The following is a 19,835-nucleotide window of genomic DNA, read 5'->3' as shown; positions in this document are numbered from 1 at the left end:
TCTGGACACAGCTGGGCTCAACTACCTCAGCATGACTTAGCACATTCTGGGCTTTCTTGCTGTCCTCTAGCATACGAATGACACACTGCAGTGGGTGCAGCCTGTCCTCATCCCCAGGAATCACTAGATGAGGGAGGAAAACAACTGGATAATCCAGGAAGCATCTGATCCAAACTTCAGAATTACCAAGGTGATTATTTTAGGAACAAGTAAAAGAGCCTGTCATTGGAGGTCAGCATTTTCAATTCACCAGAAGATCCAAGAGCATTCCTTACTTTCATCTAAGATCTGGGTCTAAACAAACAGTAGAGTTTCTAAACAGGGCTGGCCAATACCTGGCCCCTAAGCTGACTATTTCCAAACCCATGGCAAACATAAGTAACCAATTACAGCACTCTTCACTAAGCTTCGGGAGTAGCCTCAGGTAGCCACTCCCAGTTGGTCAAGTTTGGCACAGAAGGTGAAACCTATCTGCTATCCCTGATATGACACTTAAACCGAAGTGGGTAAGGCCTAATCTTACCCAGCTCCCAAGCAGCGAACACATTCAGCCCCTCATTATCAGCTCTGAGCAGAAAACAGTCATCTCAGTTACACAGTCCTGCTGGTTTGGCCTCATGGGGCCATAACCCATGACCTGATGTGATGTTGCAGGTAATTTCACAAGTACCGCCCACACTGACCCACAGCCAGGCACAGCTCCTGCCTCAGAGCAGGACCCTGGCCTGCCCCCATGACACTGACAGCCACTTGGAAGTATGGAGGCCACCTCCCAGCCCATCCTGAACTTCAGAAAGTCAGCTCTCCTCCCCTAGCACAGGCTTCCAGGGTAAGATGAAACAGCCAGCACTCAGGAGGCAGGGAGGGGCAGGCACAGCCTGACCTGGACCTGCGTTTATGGATAGCTGTGGTGCCAGAGAACAGCCCACTGTGTCAGAGCACGGGGCTCAAGGCCATCTCTGTCCAGAGAGCACATGAACCCCCAGACTGACAGGGAACGCGAGAATGGGCTCTGGTATGTAACCACAGCCCCTTCGCCCTCTGGCCCCTAGGACTCTCACCCTCATAGTGGCCAGAGAGCGCAAACACCCACTGGGGCCCCGCCTTAGAAGCAGACAGTGTCGGAGCCAGTGCGGTCAGGTTCAGGCAGCAGGAAGCAGTCAGGCCCAGAGCGTGCACGTGGGCAGAGGGCAGGGCTGCGCAGGGCTGGGCAAGGAGTTTTCTTGGACACCCATCTGGGCGTTGTAGGGTTCCTTCGGGCAGGGCAGAGAGGAGCTGACCTAATGACGGAGGCACCCAGCTGTCTGAGCACCTGAGGATCACAGAGAAGAAACAGATGGTGCTTGAAGGTGAATATGCCACGGAGGTGGTGTCTAACACACATCCTTTCACCTCTGCCTGGAAATCCCCGAGACTCTTCCATGAGCCTCAGAGCCCAGGAGCAGAAGCCTAACTTGCACTCTGAAGGCTCTTGATCCCATCCAAGTGGGATGCGGCTTAGCAGAGGTGATCTCGGGGCCTCGCTGGAGAAGGCCGTCCATGTAGTACTGCTGAGAGCTCCCAGGCAGGGGGTCAGGGAGGCCTGAGCTGGGCTCCCCAGAGGAGACAACCTCCTCTGGCCTACCCTCCCTTGTCAAAGCTGACCCCAGGGAGGGGGTGGCACTGGGACAGAGGCCCCTGTGGCCACGACAACCCTGCTGTGACTCAGTTCAGATGTGGCCACCCCTCCTCCAGGCATAGCCTCACCCCACCCTTCTCCCGGGGCTTCTGTCCCAGAGCAGCGCCACACCCCCGCCCGCCTCTCTGCCGCCTCTGACAAACCCGCGGGCCCTTGAGTGATCCAGAACCTCACCCACACCTGCAGGTTCACTCCCCACAGCCCGCCACGAGCCTCTGCCCCCACCCCTGAGCTCCAGCCACACTGCACCCCTTGCCGCTGTGCCAGCACCCTCGCGCTCCCTCCCGTCTCAGGGCCGCTCTCCCCCTGCCGCTGCTTGTAGCCACAGCTCCTCTACCTGCTGGGTCATCACTTCCACTCCCCGCCCTGCCCTCTGCCCGGCAAACTCCTACTCAAAGTCAGCTCAGTCCTGGCCTCTCCCTGAAAGACACCCCAGTCACACACCTATCACACTAACAGTAACAGGCTGGGAACTGCTGGTGGACAGGAAGTGACTCTCATTAGGCATCAAAGGCCCCACGCTTGGCACTGATCCCATGCTCGCTGTATATTTGTCACACGGAATAAAATGGCAAAGCGGAAGGCCGTGATCATTTAACCTGCACGTCGGCCCCGACTGCGGCCCCTGCAGGCTGCGGGCCCTGAGCTCTCCACTCTAGGGGAAGTCCAGAGAGGGGAGCACATCGGATGCTCTTCCTTAAATACGCCCCATCCAGAAGGAAGCAGGGCCACAAACTCCCAAGTCCAAAGGGGTCTTAATAGCCTTTCTCGATCCATGATACATTTAATACATTCTCCACTCATAACCAATTAATAGGCCATGCCCTGTTTCTCAAGAAGGAGGGCACGTTCCAACAGATACACAACACGGACAAAGGTTTCCACCGTGTCATACCAAGTACCACCTGAGGCGTGGCCTGCTGCACGGAAGGCAACTGGCCGGTCTTCCCTCTGTACATAGGAAGGCTACGCGGGGGGCCGAGCCCGGACGGGCCAGGGCCCCGGCTCTGGACACCGGCCGGCTCACGCACCTTCCTCACGTTATAGAAGTCTCGGTGAGGGTTGCTCTTCAACTCCTTGAACTCGGCCATTTCATTGAGCATCTCGTGAAGGCTGAACTTGGATTCCAGAAAGTTCAGTCGCCGGTGACAATACGTCTTCCTGCAGATTGGGAAGGGGGAGAAACCACAGTTGAGGAGAAGGCACAGCAAGCTCTCCAGTTTGGAGACCTCCAGTGTCTGCGGGGACCGACCCCTGGGCAGAAGGTCAGGACGGAGCAGGGAGGGACATGGAGGGGCCCGCTTCCTGCAGACCCAGCTGCAGTGTGGAACCACAGCCATGTGAGTCGATGGGGGCAGTAGAGAGCTGACTGTAACCTCACACGGGTTCCTTGACTTCTAGCCTCACTGGCTTCGTTGATTCATCCCAAGCTGCTGTCTCTCGTGAACAGATATGGAGCCAGCAATGCCCAAGACTTGAAGCGAGCGTTAAACGGCCTTGTGTGTGTGAAGGGCCCGACTCAGCAGAGTGGACACTCAAGGAAGATCTCCCTCCTTCAGCCCTTCCGTCTTTCTTTCCTCCCATCTATCCTCAGCCACCTTTCATTCCTTGAAAAGAGTTTCACCTCTGCCCAAAAGATTGATAATACAGTCAAACCCTAAGGCGTGACCTGCCCACCTTGGCTGCAGAGAACCACCCTGTGACCAAATGACATCCCCCAAACCCTGAGACCTGAAGATTTCTCAGTTCTGAGGCTTCAGGATGAGGGGAGGATATTCTGCATCATGGGCAGACTAGAAATGTAGGGGTGTTGTTACCAGGACAGAAATCTCTGCAAGGATTGATGTCCCCACCGGCTGGCAAAGGCCACTGCGGGTGGAAGCACTCACTATTCTCAGCCAACTGCCAGGTGCCTGTGTCCACAGCCATGTGGAACCTTCAACCACAAGCCAGGCCACTCTGCTTCCCTGTGGGCCCCAAACACACACAGCTCCTTTAGCACCCAGTCACTGAGACTCTTCCTAAAAAGCAACTGCCAGCCCTGCACCAGCACCATCATCTGTCAGCTGGATGAGCCCCAGAGCCAATTCCCAAGGCCATATCACCCAGTCCCTTCCCCAGTGGGACCCACCATGACAGCTTTCCGGGCAGGACAGCCACTGCTCACACACGTGGGGAGCTGTCCCATCCCCAAGGCTTCCCCTCAAAGCTCCTGCTCTCATTGGCTGAGGCAAGCTCCCAGGAGCTACCCTTTCCCCTCCCAGCTCTTACGTCTGCCCTGAGATCACCGAGGACCAAGACCCACTCTGTCCATCCCTTCGGGGCCCACCCTCCCGCCTTGGACACTGGCATCACCCCATTCCCAGCAAACCCCAAAAGGCAGGGAAAGAGATAAGTCCCTCAGCCGTGACCAGCTTCCTCACCCTCCCCCAGACCCCCAGTCCTGGCTGGGTATTCACAGCACAGCCGCTCTCAGAGGGGCTCAGGGCCCGGGCAGGCTGAGCCTCCGCTGCTGATTGGCTGAAGTGCTCACCAAGAAGCAAGGGCCCAGGAAGACAGCTCCCTGCCAGGTCAGCTCGAGCCAAGCCTACAAGCAACACGGGGGTTGTGGCTAAGTTCCCAGGCTCCCTGTACTCTCCCCTCCAGAAACACAGAAAAACCAACAGAGGAAGCAACAGTCTTCATCACTCCCCCACCTACAGTAAGGCCCTAGGCTGGTAACTCTCCGCAAGGCTGCCGTCCTGCCTGGGGGGTGGGGAGTGACCACCCTTGTAAGGTGCACAGGTGGCCACCGGCAAGCAGGTGCCCCACACCTGCGCGTGCAGAAGGGACAGGTAGTAGCAACTTTAAGAATATGCCAGCCTGTGAAGGAAGATTGTGACAGAAACCCACAAAGCACTGGGGAAAGGGGAAACCACTCTCTTTCTGGGGTGGTTTAGCTGAGGGGAAGCCCAGAGCAAGAGGCCTCTCCCGGTCCCTTCCTATAGGACAGCACCCCTGCAAAGAGAGGCAGACTCGGGGGGCTTACGTGGGGCCATGGGTGATGAGAGCCAGGATGTGGCTCATGTCCACCGTGTAGGTCTCCAGGTCCGGGTAGGGCAGGCTGTGGGGCTCCTGGCGCTCCAGCATCTCTGTGTTGTCGTACACGTAGAGGATGCCCCCCTGCATGCGGACCAGGAAGCCCAGGTTTCGGGGAGCATCATCCAGGCAGTAAGGGTCTTCCTGGGGCAGTGGGGGAGGGTGGAAGTCTGCAAAACAGGATTGAGTAAAGGCCAAGTGCCCCTCACCTCAGGAGCTCATAGGGGCTCAAAAGTCACGTCCCCACCGAGGCCTGCCCCGGTTGTCTGATCTAAAACCTAACCACTCCCACTGCCCCCGATATCTCATATCCCCTTCCCTGCTTTATTCTGTCTCCTCAGCACTTGCCACTATGTAAAATAATTTCTCTTCTTTACCTTGGGTAGTATATGTTCATTTTGTTCACTGCTGTATCCCCATTCCCTAGAACGGGCCCCGGCACACGGCTGGCCCTTTACTGTTTTAACTGAAATGAGCTTCAGCCTCCTGGGTACTTCAGGGACACGAGGCTTATGAAAAAGGGCAGCTGTGTCTTCTCCTAATAAGAGAACAGAGAGAACCTGGCACTGCCCGGTGGGAATAACTGTCCCTGCCCTTCCACATCTTCCTGAGCCCAGGGAGGCTCAGGGGCTAGATGAAGAAGCCATCCCCTCCACAAATAAGCACAGAATAGAGAAGGTCTCCCCCAGAGACAGAGCTGTCTGTCCCTAGGCTGTGGGCTGTTAGCCCCCAGGAGCCAGAAAATGCCTCTCCGCTATTTCCCAGCTACGACTTGGAGCAAACAACTTTACCTCCTGAACCTGTCTGCTCACCTGAGGATGACACCCTGCCTTAATGGGCTGTTGTGAGGGCTGCACTAGCAGGTAGAGGAAAATGCTTTGTAAACAGTAACACACCGTAGGGCATTATTCTCACTACTCTCATAGTGGGTTTTCCTGGCTCTCGATAAGCTCTGTTCTGGCCAAGCAACAGGTTATGCTGAGCAGCAGTAGAACTGGGGGCTTCAGCCCTGCACATCAGCCAACCCCGCACAGGGTCCAGCTGCCTGGCTGCCACCCCAGGCAGGAGGAAACCCTGGAATCTTCATCAATGGAAGCAAGGAAGGCGGAGTAGCTGCCTGGGCGTCCCCCATCCGTGCTCGGAACAGACTGCCCTAGAGCAGATGTGAGGCATCACAGGGGCTTCAGCAGCACGGGGGCGGGGAACTGATGCCCCCCCACACACACACCAGGCACAGCCACAGGCCAGCTCAGGAGTCCCTGATGTGTGCCAGTGCCTGTGAGACACACGCAGTCCAAAGGCCTGGGGGGACCACTGCCTCCACGTCACCACACTCACACCCGGGCCCCCGGGGACTCTGTTCTGTATAAAGTACACCTTCGACAGTCATTCCTGCCTGCCCTTGCCAACACTGGAGCGGGTAGGATCAACTTCCCTCAGACAGATAGGGAAACGGGTTTGGGAGGGCTGAGACTTACCCAGGGCCCCAGGTAGTAACAGATGCCCAAAGTCGAGGTCTCAGAGCTTCAAGGAAAGCAAGAGACAGGAGACATCTTGGCACCAACTCCCCCCAGGGGCGTAGCCAGGGTCCAGGGTGCTGGCACAGACTACCAGGCCCTCATCCGATCCCCCACCACCAACTTTCAAGATCGAGGTTTCCTGTTGTCTTCATTCATATTAGCTAACTTACAGCCTCTACTGCTCCTGGGTCTTTCACAGGCCAAACAGACTCCACCAGAAACCATCCTGCCTTCTCTGACCCCTCCTTCCCCAAACTCCACAGCATCAATGTAACTCCTATTTACCAGTCACTCCCCAGATGCCAGAACTGCACTAACCACGTCATGTGCATTCTCTCGTTTCATCCTCACAACTGGCCCAAGAGATAGATATTATTAGTACTCCCATTTTACAGACTGAGAAACTGAGGTTTGGAGAAATACCTTCCTTGCCCAAGAAAGTGGTGGAGCTTAGATCGGAATGCAGGTGTGTTGGACTCCAGAGCCAACTTCCCTGCCCTGGGAACACACCCTCTCTACTTACCCACACGCCACCCACCTCACCACCAATCTGGCATTTACTGTCTGATTGTGTTTAAATATCCAGCATGAGACTGCCTGTCTCCCTAGAGGACTCCCAAGATCAGGGACTGTCTTTCCCCCCCTCCCCTACCTTGTCTCTCTCAACTTATACAGCCCAACCAAGGGCAAGGCACACAGTGCACATGGAATCAATCCTTGGGGAAACCAGCAAAAAAAATCAGTGCAGGAGAAGCCAATACCAGGGCTCTGCCCTTAAAACACCATCTGGGGGAAATACATCCAACCAGTAAAACCTCCTGGCCAACCCTCAGGCCATGCCCTGCTTGGAAGCCCACCTGCAGCCACAGCGCCATACCTGGGAGGCCCTCTTCCAGAGGTGGAGCGTCTGCCTGCCAGTGACCCAGGTACTGGGCTGTGGTGCGTGGGAAGCGGTGGTAGGCGAGCCGGGCATACTTCTCCCGGATCAGCAGGGCCTTGGCCAGGCTCTTGGCAGCCTGCTCATAGTCCTCCACGGTGATCTGCAGAAAAGGGTTCACACAGCAGGCCTGAGACCACTGACCTAGCAAGACTTGCCACAAGGTTGGCCCTTGACTGGCAGCAGGGAACTTGGGTTTGGGGAGCATTCCCACCACTGTGGGCCCAGGGGCTCCCTGTGCTTGAACGGTTTGTACAAATACCATGGTTAATGCCGGACACCCAAGTTCCTTCTGGGAGCCTGGAATTGAGGGATGTGCTCTGCAGACGTGTGGCCAGCCCCAGTGAAAACCTTGGCTGCTGAGTCTCTAATGAGCTTCCACGGTAGAGGACACTTCACACATGCTGTCACAATTCAACGCTGAATGGATTAAGTGCGTTCTGGTGACTCCACTGGGCGCGGTTGCTAGGAAGCTTGCTGCTGGCCTCTTCCAGACTCTGCCCCATGTACCTCTTCCCTTTGCTGACTTTGCTCTGCAGCCTTTCCCTGTAATAAATCCTAGTCCTGAGTACAGCTCTGCGCCGAGTCCCAGGAGTCCTTCTGGCAAATCACTGAACCCGGCAGGGGTCTTGGGGTCCCCCAACACAGGAGGAGACTTGGGGCTGTTGGGAGAGAGGCAGGTACCCCAGCCTGCACACCGCAGGCCAGCCTTAGTGCGGCTGATTAAACCACAAGCCAGCTGCTGCTGCCCCCGGCCCAAGAAGAGGCACAGCCTGGACCATACCCCTGATCAGGGTTAGCATCATCATTTTCAGTTGAGAAAATACATGGTTTCTTCGGAGGTAAAGCTAAAAACTTCTGGGTGCTCAGTCTGCTGCTTTGCCAACCCCAGGCTTCTGACTCATCTGGTAATCACCCCAGTTCACCCTGTCAACAAGCACTTGTGTGTTATGGGACAGACCCTTTTTGTAGATTTCATTTTGGTCCTCACTGCAACCCATTTTACAACTGGGGAAACAGAGACCCAGAGAGGATAAATCACAGGAAGTCACGAAGTCAAACTTCAGACCCTGATCTGATTGAGTCCCAAAGCCCAAGTATGCTCTGCTTTCCCAGAGCTGCCTCACACTCAGAGATAAATGAGATAAATTCCCACCTTCCAGTGGGCTCGTTAATCTTTGTCTGTTGGGAAGGACAGGTGTGGAAGAAATCTGAACGTGCTGGGGGAGACAGTCATTCATAAGAGGGGATGGATATGAGATGCAGCAGAGGGAGATACAAGAAGGAGCACAGAGCCGGAAGGCTGGGGCCTGGACCGTGACCCCTCTGGCTTTAGTAAAAAAAAAATCATTTTTAGTTTTGAAATGTTGTAAACATACAGACAAGCACTGGAGATAATATGACAGACGCCCATGTATACCTTCCAGAGCTAACAATTTTAATATTTTTATTGTTGTTTCAGATGTCTTATATGCTTACATAAATAAATCATCTCAGATAAAAGCTAAAACTCTGCCCTCCTCCACCCACTCCATCCTCAGAGGAAGGAAGTTGGTATCTATCTTTCCCATGAACATTTTTATACTTTTACTTTTTTTTTTTTTCTTTCCTTGCTTCTTGTTAAGGAAGGAGCTTCTCCTTTCCTGACTCCAGGTGTCCCCATGAGGGGGTGTTAATTCCATTTTACACTTTCTGATGGCTTAGGAGAGCAGCAGGAATAGGTGAGCGGACAACACCGTAGACACAAACATGTCCCTGCCAACAATAAAGCCAAATACTCTGTCTGCAGGACCGAGGGACTCAGCAGGGCAAGGGGCTCAGGCCACAGCTGGAGGTATCAGAGACGTGCTCAGAGTCCCAGCGGACCAGCCAACCTGTAAGCACTTCAGGCCTCATGCCTGGCAGCTGACCCACTGGGGGCCAAGGCGACCTGCAAGGTCAGCCTGCCTCTCGTGGACTGATGGCTCTCTGGGGACCACTCGCCAGTTCAGGGGCTCTATGCCCTACAATGTGCCAAGCAGGAGACGGATTGAAAGAAGCTAGTTAATGCACCAGGCCAACGTCCTCCCCACCTTCCGCTGGCTGTCAGCCCCCCTCTAGTCTCCCCTTCCACTGTTCTGCCCACGTGCCAGAGGCTGGGTGGACACCACGGACTCCTGGTCAGGATGCTGTATCTCCAGACAAGGCCTGTGCTGTTTCCAATCCAACCAAAATTCCCATCCATAGAAAGGAATTTAAATAAAGTATGGTTCATCCACACAGTGGAATACTATGCACTTGTGAAAAAGAAATAACAAGGACGTTCTTGATGTATTGATATGGCATTATCCCCAAGATGTACTGTTACATGAAAAACCTAGGCTCAGTATAATGTATAGTAACTACCATTTGTGTAAAAATAAATAAATCAACTACATGGGCATAGTAAACTGTAGGTACACAGGCCATCTATGTGAGAACACACCAGCAACCAAAACCAAGGATTGCCTCTGAGGAGGGGAATCGGGTGGCTAGAGGACTGCTATAATTTTTGTACCTTTTAAATTTTAAGCCATATGCAAGGATTTTCTATTGCTCAAAAAATAAATTTTTTTAAGCTAGAAGAAAATGTATAGAAGAGTAATAAGTCACTTTGCTTTCTCAGATACACTATATATTCTAAAACTACTGTTAAAAAAGACGAGAGAATAACAAGGCCAACTGAGGCACGGGTAGTAGGTTGAGGGCCAGGGAGATGGAACCAAACCTGGCACTAAGTGATATTTCTCTTCAAGAAACAAGCAATAAAAATGCAACATCCAACCAGGTGAAAGTAGCACATTTTCAGTGACTAAGTTAACCGACTTGGTGCAAACCAAGCTTGTTCATTTTTTTGTCAAGACCTGCTCGCCCTGCTTGGCTGGTCTAGCCTGTATTTAAGGACATGAGTCCAAGCACAGAGGAGGAGCTGAATCAGCAATAACTGATTGCGCACAAACCAATCAACCCCAGGACTTAATCCATTCAACATCTGGGAACACTAAAGAACCCAAGCTGGAACCGTCCCCAGTGGGCTACAGGGACAGAGAGCAGTGTTTCTGGGCCCAGAGAACATATGGAACCTACGGGCCACACGGTGTACCAACATGCAGCCCCTAGGCCCTCCTCACAGGGAGAGCAGCACCCTAGACACACACCTCACCTAGAACCCTCCTTCTCTCCAGACTCCTGTGCCTCCTGTCTGCCACCTCCCAGACACCCACAGACCAGGCCAGGCTTCAGGGCTGGGCGGGACCCCACGGGACCCCAGCTTTGGCACAAGGCACATACAACACTCACACAGCCCCCGCAGAGACGCCTTACCCCAGCACAGTAGTCTCCACTGATGGTGACCCGCTGGAACTCGGGCATGGCATAGGGCATGGATGCGGGCTGCGGAGGGGCTCCGGGGAGCACAGGAGCTGCGGCAGACGTGGCTGGGCAGGCTGTCGGGAGGCCCTTCCAATCTTGCTGCGTCGGCATTTGCAGAGACAGGGACTGGGACCGAATCATCTTAAAACTTTTCTTTCTAAAAGTCGAGGACAAGGAAAAGTGAAAGAAAGCAGCAGCGAATTGGGGCGAGTGATGAAGAGTCTCTGTTCTGGACATGGCAGGAGAATTTGTCTCTGATGAATCAACGGTGCTGGTCCTACCGTTAAGAAGTTTCTAATCATTTGTGCCTTCCCCTCACACGCGTCTCTCTGCATGCAATATCCCAGACACCCCTCCTTGCAGCCACTAAGAACTGCTGTGGCCTGCGTTTGCAGGGCACGTGGAACATTCAAGTAGGCAAATGTCTCAGGAGACAGAGGGCAGACCACCCTGCAGGAGTCTAACATCAAGGGCAGGTGAGGTGAGCACGATGTCGAATCAACCACCATGCTATCTTCAGATAAGACAAACTCTGAGTCCCAGCATATGAACAGTCTCAATCACAGTGCACTTCACAATGTTACTAATTGGGGGCATTGGAGCCAGAAGAGATTGTGACAATCAACCAGTCCCACCTCCTGTTTTCACAAAGGAAGAGTCAGGGGACCAGAGATGGGAAATGGCTTATACAAAGTCACGGCAAGGTGCAGCTAGCCCTTAGCTTCCCACCTCCCTAGTACCCTGTCACCCCGGCTGCTCCTTCCTCTAGCCTGGCATGTGTCCTCCTGGCCGCTGCTGGGGCAGGCACAGATCTGTAGCTTTGTTATGGGAAAGGGACTGATCAGTGTCAATTTCAGGTCTCTCTGGACCTGTCACCTTGGCACCAAAAGATGATTTCACAAACTCTTGGGGAAGTAAGCACAAGGTAGGTTTAAAATGCCACGAGCTCGTGCTTATCTGCAATACTGATTTGTGAACCCTCACCTTCCTCATTAACTAATTAGTAATGTTTCAAATGACACCACCCCAAGTCCTAGGATCTCCAGACATAGAGTTAAGCAGCAGGGAGGTGAGGCCATCAGCACTCCCCTCTCCCACGTCTCTCCCCAGCACTGCCACCCAGTGATGTCCAATGCCAGCTGACTACTTGCCCTCCTGTGTCACAGGGCCCAGCAGCCTCCTGGGTACTATCCCAGCACAACCAGGGCTTACAGACACCAGCGAAGGACTCAGTGACAACCGTGACCCACCAGAGCCCCTAGAACCCCTCCTTTTCTCCAGGCACCGGCGACACCTACAGGGTGTGGAGAAATCAGCTGATCTCCAAACGGACCTTATGACTCACCCAGAAGCAGCTGTCTTCTTCCTGGCACTTGGACAGGTCTCTTCTCACAGATTCACGGCTGATTTTTCAGGAACCACCAATTTCTCCCTGCCCTGTCTATACACCACTGCTTGCCATGGCTCTCTGGTCCTTATCTGCCCACATGTGTTATCACCTCTTTGAGGACAAGACTGTTTAGACCTGGAAAGTGGAGGCGGCCCTTTTTCAGAAGTCTGTCTTTGCCCTGACCCCGACCCTACCTAACAGATGCACTGAGTTGTTCAGGAAACCCAGGCTGGACTCCAGGAACCTCCAGCCTAGGCTTTCCCCAGCCCACCATCCATCCATCACACGGAGCTGAGTCAAGTATCCTATTCCAAGGAAGATACCAACTCATGCCTGTCAATCATTCCTCAGAGGCAGACTCACCTTGAGCAATGAGGTTCCCACTTTGGCATCTTTTGGATGTTCACACCGAGAGGAAGAGCCGTTACTTTCGGCTCCCTCTCATATTCTGACAGGGTCAGCCAGACCCTGTGAGACTCTGGCTTCAGTGTCACCCACACATCTGCCAGGTCACTGTTTTTATCTCTATGCCAACTATACCCCTGCAAGCCTCAGCCAATGCCGCCTGATGACCAGTCCTGCTAAGGAAAAGCAAGGTGACATCTAAGGTGAGAAACAGGTAAAAAAGTTAAAAACAACAACAACAAAAAAAAACCACCACAATCAGAAAGCTGGAAGGCTGCCTGAGCCAAAGCCACCCGACTTGTCCAAGGAATGTCCACATTCCTCTGTCCCGGTGAGGAAGCCAGAACCCATCCATTATGGCTCCAGCCTTGGTCTTCAGGTGAGCCCCAGACTGTCACATATGAACATGGGCTGGGAGCTTGGACTTTGCAGGGATAAGGGACAGGTTTAACAACAGATGGGGCAACTCCTTAGGGCCCACACGCCATGGGCAAGGGCTTGGAATAACCAGAGCTAACCACTAAAGCTCATCTCTAAGAAAAGCAGAAAAGCTAAACGGAGCCCAAGGAGAGGGCCCTGTGTTCATCTTCTATGGCTGCACTACAAATTGCCACAAGCCTGGTGGCTTCAAGCAGTCCCCACTTGCTGGCTCGCAGCTCTGTAGGTGAAACGTCGGCGTGGGCTCAGCTGGACTCTATGTCCGGGGTACTGAAAGGCCAAACCCAGGCTGGCCACACTGGGCTCTTAGCTGGAGACCCTGGGAAAGAATCCACTTCCAAGCTCATGCAGGTGGTTGGCAGAATTCATCTCCATGTGGGCCTAGACTGAGGCCCAGGTTCCTCACTGGCTATTGGGCAGGGGTCGCCCTCTGATTCTTGTATGTAGCGCCCTCCATCTTCAAAGCCCGGCACAGCGCCTGGCTCTGGCAGGAAGGCTCCATATTACCACTTATATTCCAGAATTTCAGGGAGCAGCCAAAGACAAAGAGGAAGCTGCGGAGGAGAGGGTTCCTCTTCCGAACGATTCACATCTGAATATTTGCATAACGGTCTCTACTGAACAGCGAGGCTGAAAGATAAAGCTGGGGGCGCACAGCTCCAGAGGATACTGGGACATCTGACAGGCAGTCTAGGGACCAAGCTGTCCTCTGGCAGAAAAGAAGCCAGTGGGCAGCAGGGAGCTATGGTCCAGCTTTTCCCTCCATTTCATTCAGAAGCCGGCAATTATACCCTGGGGAGCAGCCCCCAGTGTCATTCCAGTGTCTTCTCGTGGAAGCAAAGACCCCAGCCCTGACTGGAGGTGGGACAGCCTCGTGGTTAAAATGTGGGGTTCTACCTTCCAAAGACGTGGATTTTAGTCTCTGCCCTGTCACTTACTGGCTATGTGTCCTAATCAGCAAAATCGAGATAAGAATATCCACTTGATAAGCTTCATGTGGGGCTTAAAGAATGAAAGTAAACGGCACAGGCCAGCACTTAGCCCACAGTAAGTAGTAGCTGCTGTTGCCGCCCATCTCTGCCGCAGGAAGCTGGACAAATAGTTAACATCTCCATGGGGCTTACTGTGATCCAGGCGCTGCCCCAAGCCTTTTGCGTATGTTAATTCCCTCATTCCTCACAACACCCCAAGAAAGTAGCTCTTTACCATATCTACTTTACAGATGATGAAAAACTGGGGCACAGAAAGGTTTCCTAATGGGCCCAAGGTCACAGAGTGTACCAGGGAGTGGTAGAACACAGTGGCCCAGAGAGCCGTGGCCACCCTGAGGTAGTATCTGTGGTGGCAGTGGAGAAACAGGATGTCTTTCTTTTGCCGCACATACACTGCTCACCGACACAGGCCAAGTCCTGGGCTGGATCCTGAGGATCCGGTGGGAGCCAGATAATGTGCTCAAGGAGCTTCCAGTCAAAAGGGGCAGACAGGGGCTTCCCTGGTGGCGCAGTGGTTGAGAGTCCACCTGCCGATTCAGGGGACACGGGTTCGTGCCCCGGTCCGGGAGGATCCCACATGCCGCGGAACGGCTCGGCCCATGAGCCATGGCCACTGGGCCTGCGCGTCCGGAGCCTGTGCTCCGCGGCGGGAGAGGCCACAACAGTGAGAGGCCCGCGTACCGCAAAAAAAAATAAATAAATAAAAGGGGCAGACAGATGCAAACCAAGACCATCACAACCTAACAAGTAGAGAAGGAGAAAAATTTCTGGAGATGAGCTTACAGAGGAATTTCTGGAAACCACGGAGCATCGTTTGGACTTAGAGTAAGAAGGCTTCTATTTTGCCATTAGCTTGGGCATTGATAAGAAGAGAAGACTCGGGCCTCCCTGGTGGCGCAGTGGTTGAGAGTCCGCCTGCCGATGCAGGGGATGCGGGTTCGTGCCCCGGTCTGGGAGGATCCCATATGCCGCGGAGCGGCTGGGCCCGTGAGCCATGGCCGCTGAGCCTGTGCGTCCGGAGCCTGTGCTCCGCAACGGGAGAGGCCACAACAGTGAGAGGCCCGCGTACAGCAAAAAAAAAAAAAAAAAAAAAAAAAAAAAGAAGAGAAGACTCTCTTTTGCAGACGTCAGGCCCAGTGTCGCTCTGTAATGGAAACTGGCCTCAGAAACCTATTTCTAGTAATACGAAATGCCAGGTCTCCTTCTCATTATAAAGGGTCCAAAATGCTCAATTCTTAAGACACAGAACGCCCTGCAGACCATTCAGTTCATAACGTCAGCCCTCTGTTCAGTCAGTGCAGTGTGGACCAGGGTCTCCCCCATCAGGCTCTTCTTTACCCTCCAGGGATGACCTGTCCCCACCTCACTCAGCACAAGGCCGGCACTCAGAGCTGGCCGATGGCACCAATGACCCCTTCACTTCACAGCCCCTCAGAGGAAGGAAAACACTTATTTTTTGGATAATGAACCTCTGTTCTTGCCTTCATACAAGTACTTGACTTTTTTACTACTTTCCAAAAAAAGTTAAGGAAATACTGAAATTCTGTCCTACCAAGAAAGGAAAGGACTTGCCTTTTAAAATAAGGCGGTACCTTAGGAAGGACCTGATGATGGACTAGGTTGCAGAGAAAGCCCAAGTTCTACTACGTTAGCTGTTGGGGTCTGCAGTATGCCAGCCAGCCAGGCACCCAGCTACAGCCCTGCCAGACACGTTCTCAAAGCTTTTTATTCTTTAATTCTGCTCTCCCAGGTGAGATAAGCTAAAAGGGTGAGGGCTTCCCAATGCACTTGGACAAAGATCCAAACTATTGGGTTGGGTAAAAAGTTTATTTGGGTTTTTCCGTAACATCTCGCAGAAAAACCTGAACAAACTTTTTAACCAACCCAATGCTTATCAGGGAGCACAGACCAATCTGATCTGGGCCCTGCCTACCCCTCCAGCCGGAGGTCATAGCGCTTCCCCCTTAACCACACCTCTACCCAACATGGGCCTCCTTGAAGATCCCTGAGGGCCTTTGTCCTGGCTGCTCCACCTGTAAGACTCTCACCCAGCTCTACCCAGAGCTAGCTCCTTTACACCCTTGCATCAGCTACAATGTCACTTCCTAGGAAAGACCTTCCCTAAGTACCCAGTCGGAAAAAGGACTCTCCCTCTCCATGCGTCAGCTGGCAGCTGGCTAGGTTTGGCCAGTGGCAACCAGTGGGGGAAACTGGAACATGCCAGAAGGATTAAAGCCAGGTATCTCTGCCTCCATCTCTGCCTTGGGAGGCATCTCTGCAGCTGTTGCCTCTCCCCCTAGGCTACATTTTCCACTGACAAGGCCACCGCATTTCCAACTTCTCTACCCCAGGCTCCAGCGACACCACCTCTCTCCACTGTCTCTCTGCCTGGGGTGGTGGCTGCTTCCTACTGTGTCTAATCTCCAGGCTGCCTCTCTCCCCACTGCTTACCTCCTCAGTTCTCTACACCCTGTAACCAATTCCCTGCATGAAAATCCTATTTCCATTACTCAAGTAGTTCCTGTCTTTCTGGTTAGACCCTGACCAACACAGCACTTATCATAACTTGTCATTTTTCAATTAAGTGATCCAGTCACTTAATTACTGTCTAGACCGGCTGTAAGCTCTACAGAGCAGGGACTATATCTAACTTGTTCACTAATGCATCCCCAGTGCCCAGCACAGCACCTGGCAAATAGTGAGCTGAGTTAATTAACAATGCAAAGTACATATACATTGTTAATTAACAATGCAAAGTGATGAAAAGAAGTAAAACTGATGTTTCCCAAGAAATCCAAGTTTTCAGAAAGAAAACAGAAAGGTCATTTGGAAACGGTGTGTATTTGTGCACATGATTTGTTATTAAAACATCAGTAGAGAAAGTGGTTTTTGATCTTTTCAACCAAACAAAGGCACCAAGACACACTTCAGTGAATAAGTGGTGAGTTCAGTAGTCTTGGTTAAGAAATAAACTCAGTACCCAAGACAGCCACGTTCACACGAAGCGTCTCATCCGGGACACACACCCACAGCCCGCCTGGGTCTGAACAGCCCCACACAAGTCAGGGGGACAAACCTTTTCGCAGTCTCCACAGACTTCTGCTCCGCCAGCTCCTTCTGCAGCTCCCTCTCCTTGGCCTCCTTCTGCCCGATGGGGCAGTCCTCGGGGACGGTGAAGAGGGACAGGGCATCTTTGCTGTCCTCTTCTCGGAGCACTTTAGCGAACACCTTCTCAGCCAGGAGCCGGACCTGCTCGTCCACCTCGGAGATGTTCAGCTTGGGGAACTGGCGCGGCATCTCGACTGGCAGAAAAAGAACCAGCGTGAGCCTTCAAGAATTACTGGACCACCTGAGTCACTGCTGCGTGGCAGGGGAAGATACCGAAAAAAGGGCCAGGTGCCCTAGTCCCTGTGGTCAGCTGTCTACTTAGGAACTCCCCAGACCAAACCCCGCAGGCCAGTTTTTAAAACTAGCTCCCTAAGTGACTGGATGTGAAGGGTGTAGGTCCAGTTACATCTCACGAGAAAGCAAACGTTCAGAAGCGAAAGAATGAACGGTCCAACCAAGTCTACTTCTGTTTTCCTGAACCCGGGGGATCCTTAGCGTGTGGGCAGCCCCGCCCTTCCCGCCTTGGTTTCCATGACAGATCAGGAAGATGAGCATTCAGAAGCCCCGTCCTGCAGGCTACGAGGAGGCTGTGCCACATACTACAACGTCCAGACTTGCTCCCCACTGCACAGAGGGGAAGACGGAAGACCAAAGGGGTTAATGATTAGCATAAGGTCCCAGGAGATCCGCAGCTACATGCCTCACCACATAAAATGAGGCCTTTTGCTGAAATGAAATCATAATTCCACCATCTCCCAGACCCTCTGGAACTTCTAACAAGACAGCAAATAAAATAAAGGTTTGGGGACAGGGAGACTCTTTACCTTTCACAACGCGACTGAAAACTCACTTCCTCAAAGAAGCTTGCCCTTCTCCTCCCCTCTGCACACTGCGTTCCTCACTGTCAGTAGCTGGTCTCAATCACCTGGTTGGCTCCTTTCTTTCCTGTCTTTCTGCCTGTCTGTCTTTCAACACTTACATAGCCCATAGTAAGTACACTCCGCCAAGCCCTGTAAATTTACTAGCTCAGTTAATTTCCACTTTACAGATGAGAGAAGGAAGGCAGAGAGAGCTAACTTGCCCAGGGTCACACCTCTAATAAGTGGGCAGAGACCTGAGCTGTTCTCAGTCTCTGGCTCCCCTGGCCCTTTCCTCTCTAAGCCTCTGCTGAGGGATTTGAATGCAGGCACCTGGTTCCTGCATCTGTCCTCTAAACCACTACTCTGTGCTGCTTCTCTCTGCCTATTTGGGGGTCAGGGCAAGTGTCCTCACTGTCCCTCACGCTTATGGAACAGACCAATACTGCATCCTCTCCACAAGCCACCTTCACCAGGAGCGGCTCTGGAAGAGGCGTTTCCTGTCCATCCAGTTTCTTTAAGGAGGGTTTAAAGAGAGAGGTGGCTTTGTCAGCCACCAGAGGAGGATGAAGGTGAGACAGGGCCCAGTTGCTGCCTGGCAGGGAGAGGAAGCAATTACCAAGGAGGAGGGACTCACTGAACAACCTCGGGGCAGTCATTCCCTCGGCCTCACAGCGTTCTCACCTGTGAGATAAGGGGATTAGACTAAGTGATCTCCAAGGCCCTCTCAGTTCTAGGTACCAGGGGGGCTTCTGGTGCCTGGGGAGCCTTGCTGCTCTGGTCTCCTCTGCGGCACGTGGGTCTAATTCATGACACAGACAGGAATGAAGCAAGCAGGCTGGTAACGGGCGGCAAAGTACCCCTGTGGGCCCTTAGACTGTGAAACCAATTTCCTCCTTCCCCCCAACCCCGCCCCCAGGGCCAGGCCTTTCTTGGGCCTCCTTCACCCTCAGGGGCTTGAGTGGGAGGGAGCTGGGAGGAGAGAGGCAGCCCAGCATGCAACTGCTGGTCTGCGGCAGCAGAGACCAAGACTGCAAAGGCCTATCCTGCAAAGATGAAGAGGAACAGCTGACTGTGGAGATTTCCACATCCTGATAGCAGAGAGAAGGGGAAGCTGGAAACTATCAGAGCAGAGGCCAGAGAAAAAGGTGACAGAAGAAAGAAATGGAGAGAAAGACAAACAGCTAGACCCAGGAGGAGCTGTTACGGGAGAACAAAGCTGGGCCCCCAGCCCTCAACTCTAAGGCCCTGGGCAAGTGCAACATTCCAAAACCTCACATCGCATCTCAGAAGTAGACCTCCAAAGGGCCCCAAGCGAGAGGCAGCAAATGCCATAAACCATTCAAGCATCTGACAGAGTAAACCCACTTCTAGAAATTGCTTCTAAGAAAAGAATCTGAAGGAAGGAAAAAGCACAAACATGTTTACCTGCACTCTTCATATAAATAGCTTTAAAATGTCCAAATGAGAGCATACTCACTTGAAAAAAAACATTAAGCAACCAAAATTATAACTATGAGGACAGTGCAATCACATAAAAAATACCTTGTGAGAACTTCCCTGGTGGCGCAGTGGTTAAGAATCCGCCTGCCAATGCAGGTGACACGGGTTCGAGCCATGGTCCGGGAAGATCCCACATGCCGTGGAGCAACTAAGCCCCTGCACCACAACTACTGAGCCTGCGCTCTAGAGCCCCCGAGCCACAACTACTGAAGCCCACATGCCTAGAGCCTATGCTCCACAGCAAGAGAAGCCACCGCAATGAGAAGCCCGCACACCACAATGAAGAGTAGCCCCTGTTTGCTGCAACTAGAGAAAGCCCGCGCACAGCAACGAAGACCCAATGCAGCCAAAAATAAATAAATAAATTTATTTTAAAAAAAATTACCGTGGGAGATAACAGCAAATGAAAAAATTAATACATGAAACTGTACCTGTGCTTTGATTACAATGATAGGAAAATGCATCCCCTCATGGGCGAGGGCTGCAAGAGACACACACTCAAATGACCAGATGGCAGGATCACCTGTGTGACAGGCAAT

At 52.8% G+C, this 19,835-nt stretch overlaps 1 protein-coding gene across 2 annotated transcripts in view; it reads right to left on the bottom strand.

Moving 5' to 3' along the window:
* The window catches only part of AMPD3 (adenosine monophosphate deaminase 3), a 44,053-nt gene that overhangs the window by 15,727 nt on the left and 8,491 nt on the right, over positions 1-19,835 (bottom strand). For both annotated transcript variants that reach the window (XM_082626813.1, XM_082626812.1), the window contains exons 2-6: positions 16,905-17,130; positions 10,556-10,760; positions 7,154-7,316; positions 4,707-4,926; positions 2,710-2,839 (exon numbers count right to left, since the gene is read on the bottom strand). In XM_082626813.1, coding sequence (XP_082482939.1) covers positions 2,710-2,839; positions 4,707-4,926; positions 7,154-7,316; positions 10,556-10,760; positions 16,905-17,125 — 939 coding nt within the window. In that variant the 5' untranslated portion in view covers positions 17,126-17,130. The remainder of the gene's footprint in view (positions 1-2,709; positions 2,840-4,706; positions 4,927-7,153; positions 7,317-10,555; positions 10,761-16,904; positions 17,131-19,835) is intronic.

Source organism: Mesoplodon mirus (assembly GCF_964341445.2).
Source record: "Mesoplodon mirus genome assembly, chromosome: 7".
Lineage (NCBI taxonomy): Eukaryota > Metazoa > Chordata > Mammalia > Artiodactyla > Ziphiidae > Mesoplodon > Mesoplodon mirus.
The sequence above is the reverse complement of the archived record's forward strand: the minus strand, read 5'-3'. Positions and strand labels throughout refer to the sequence as shown.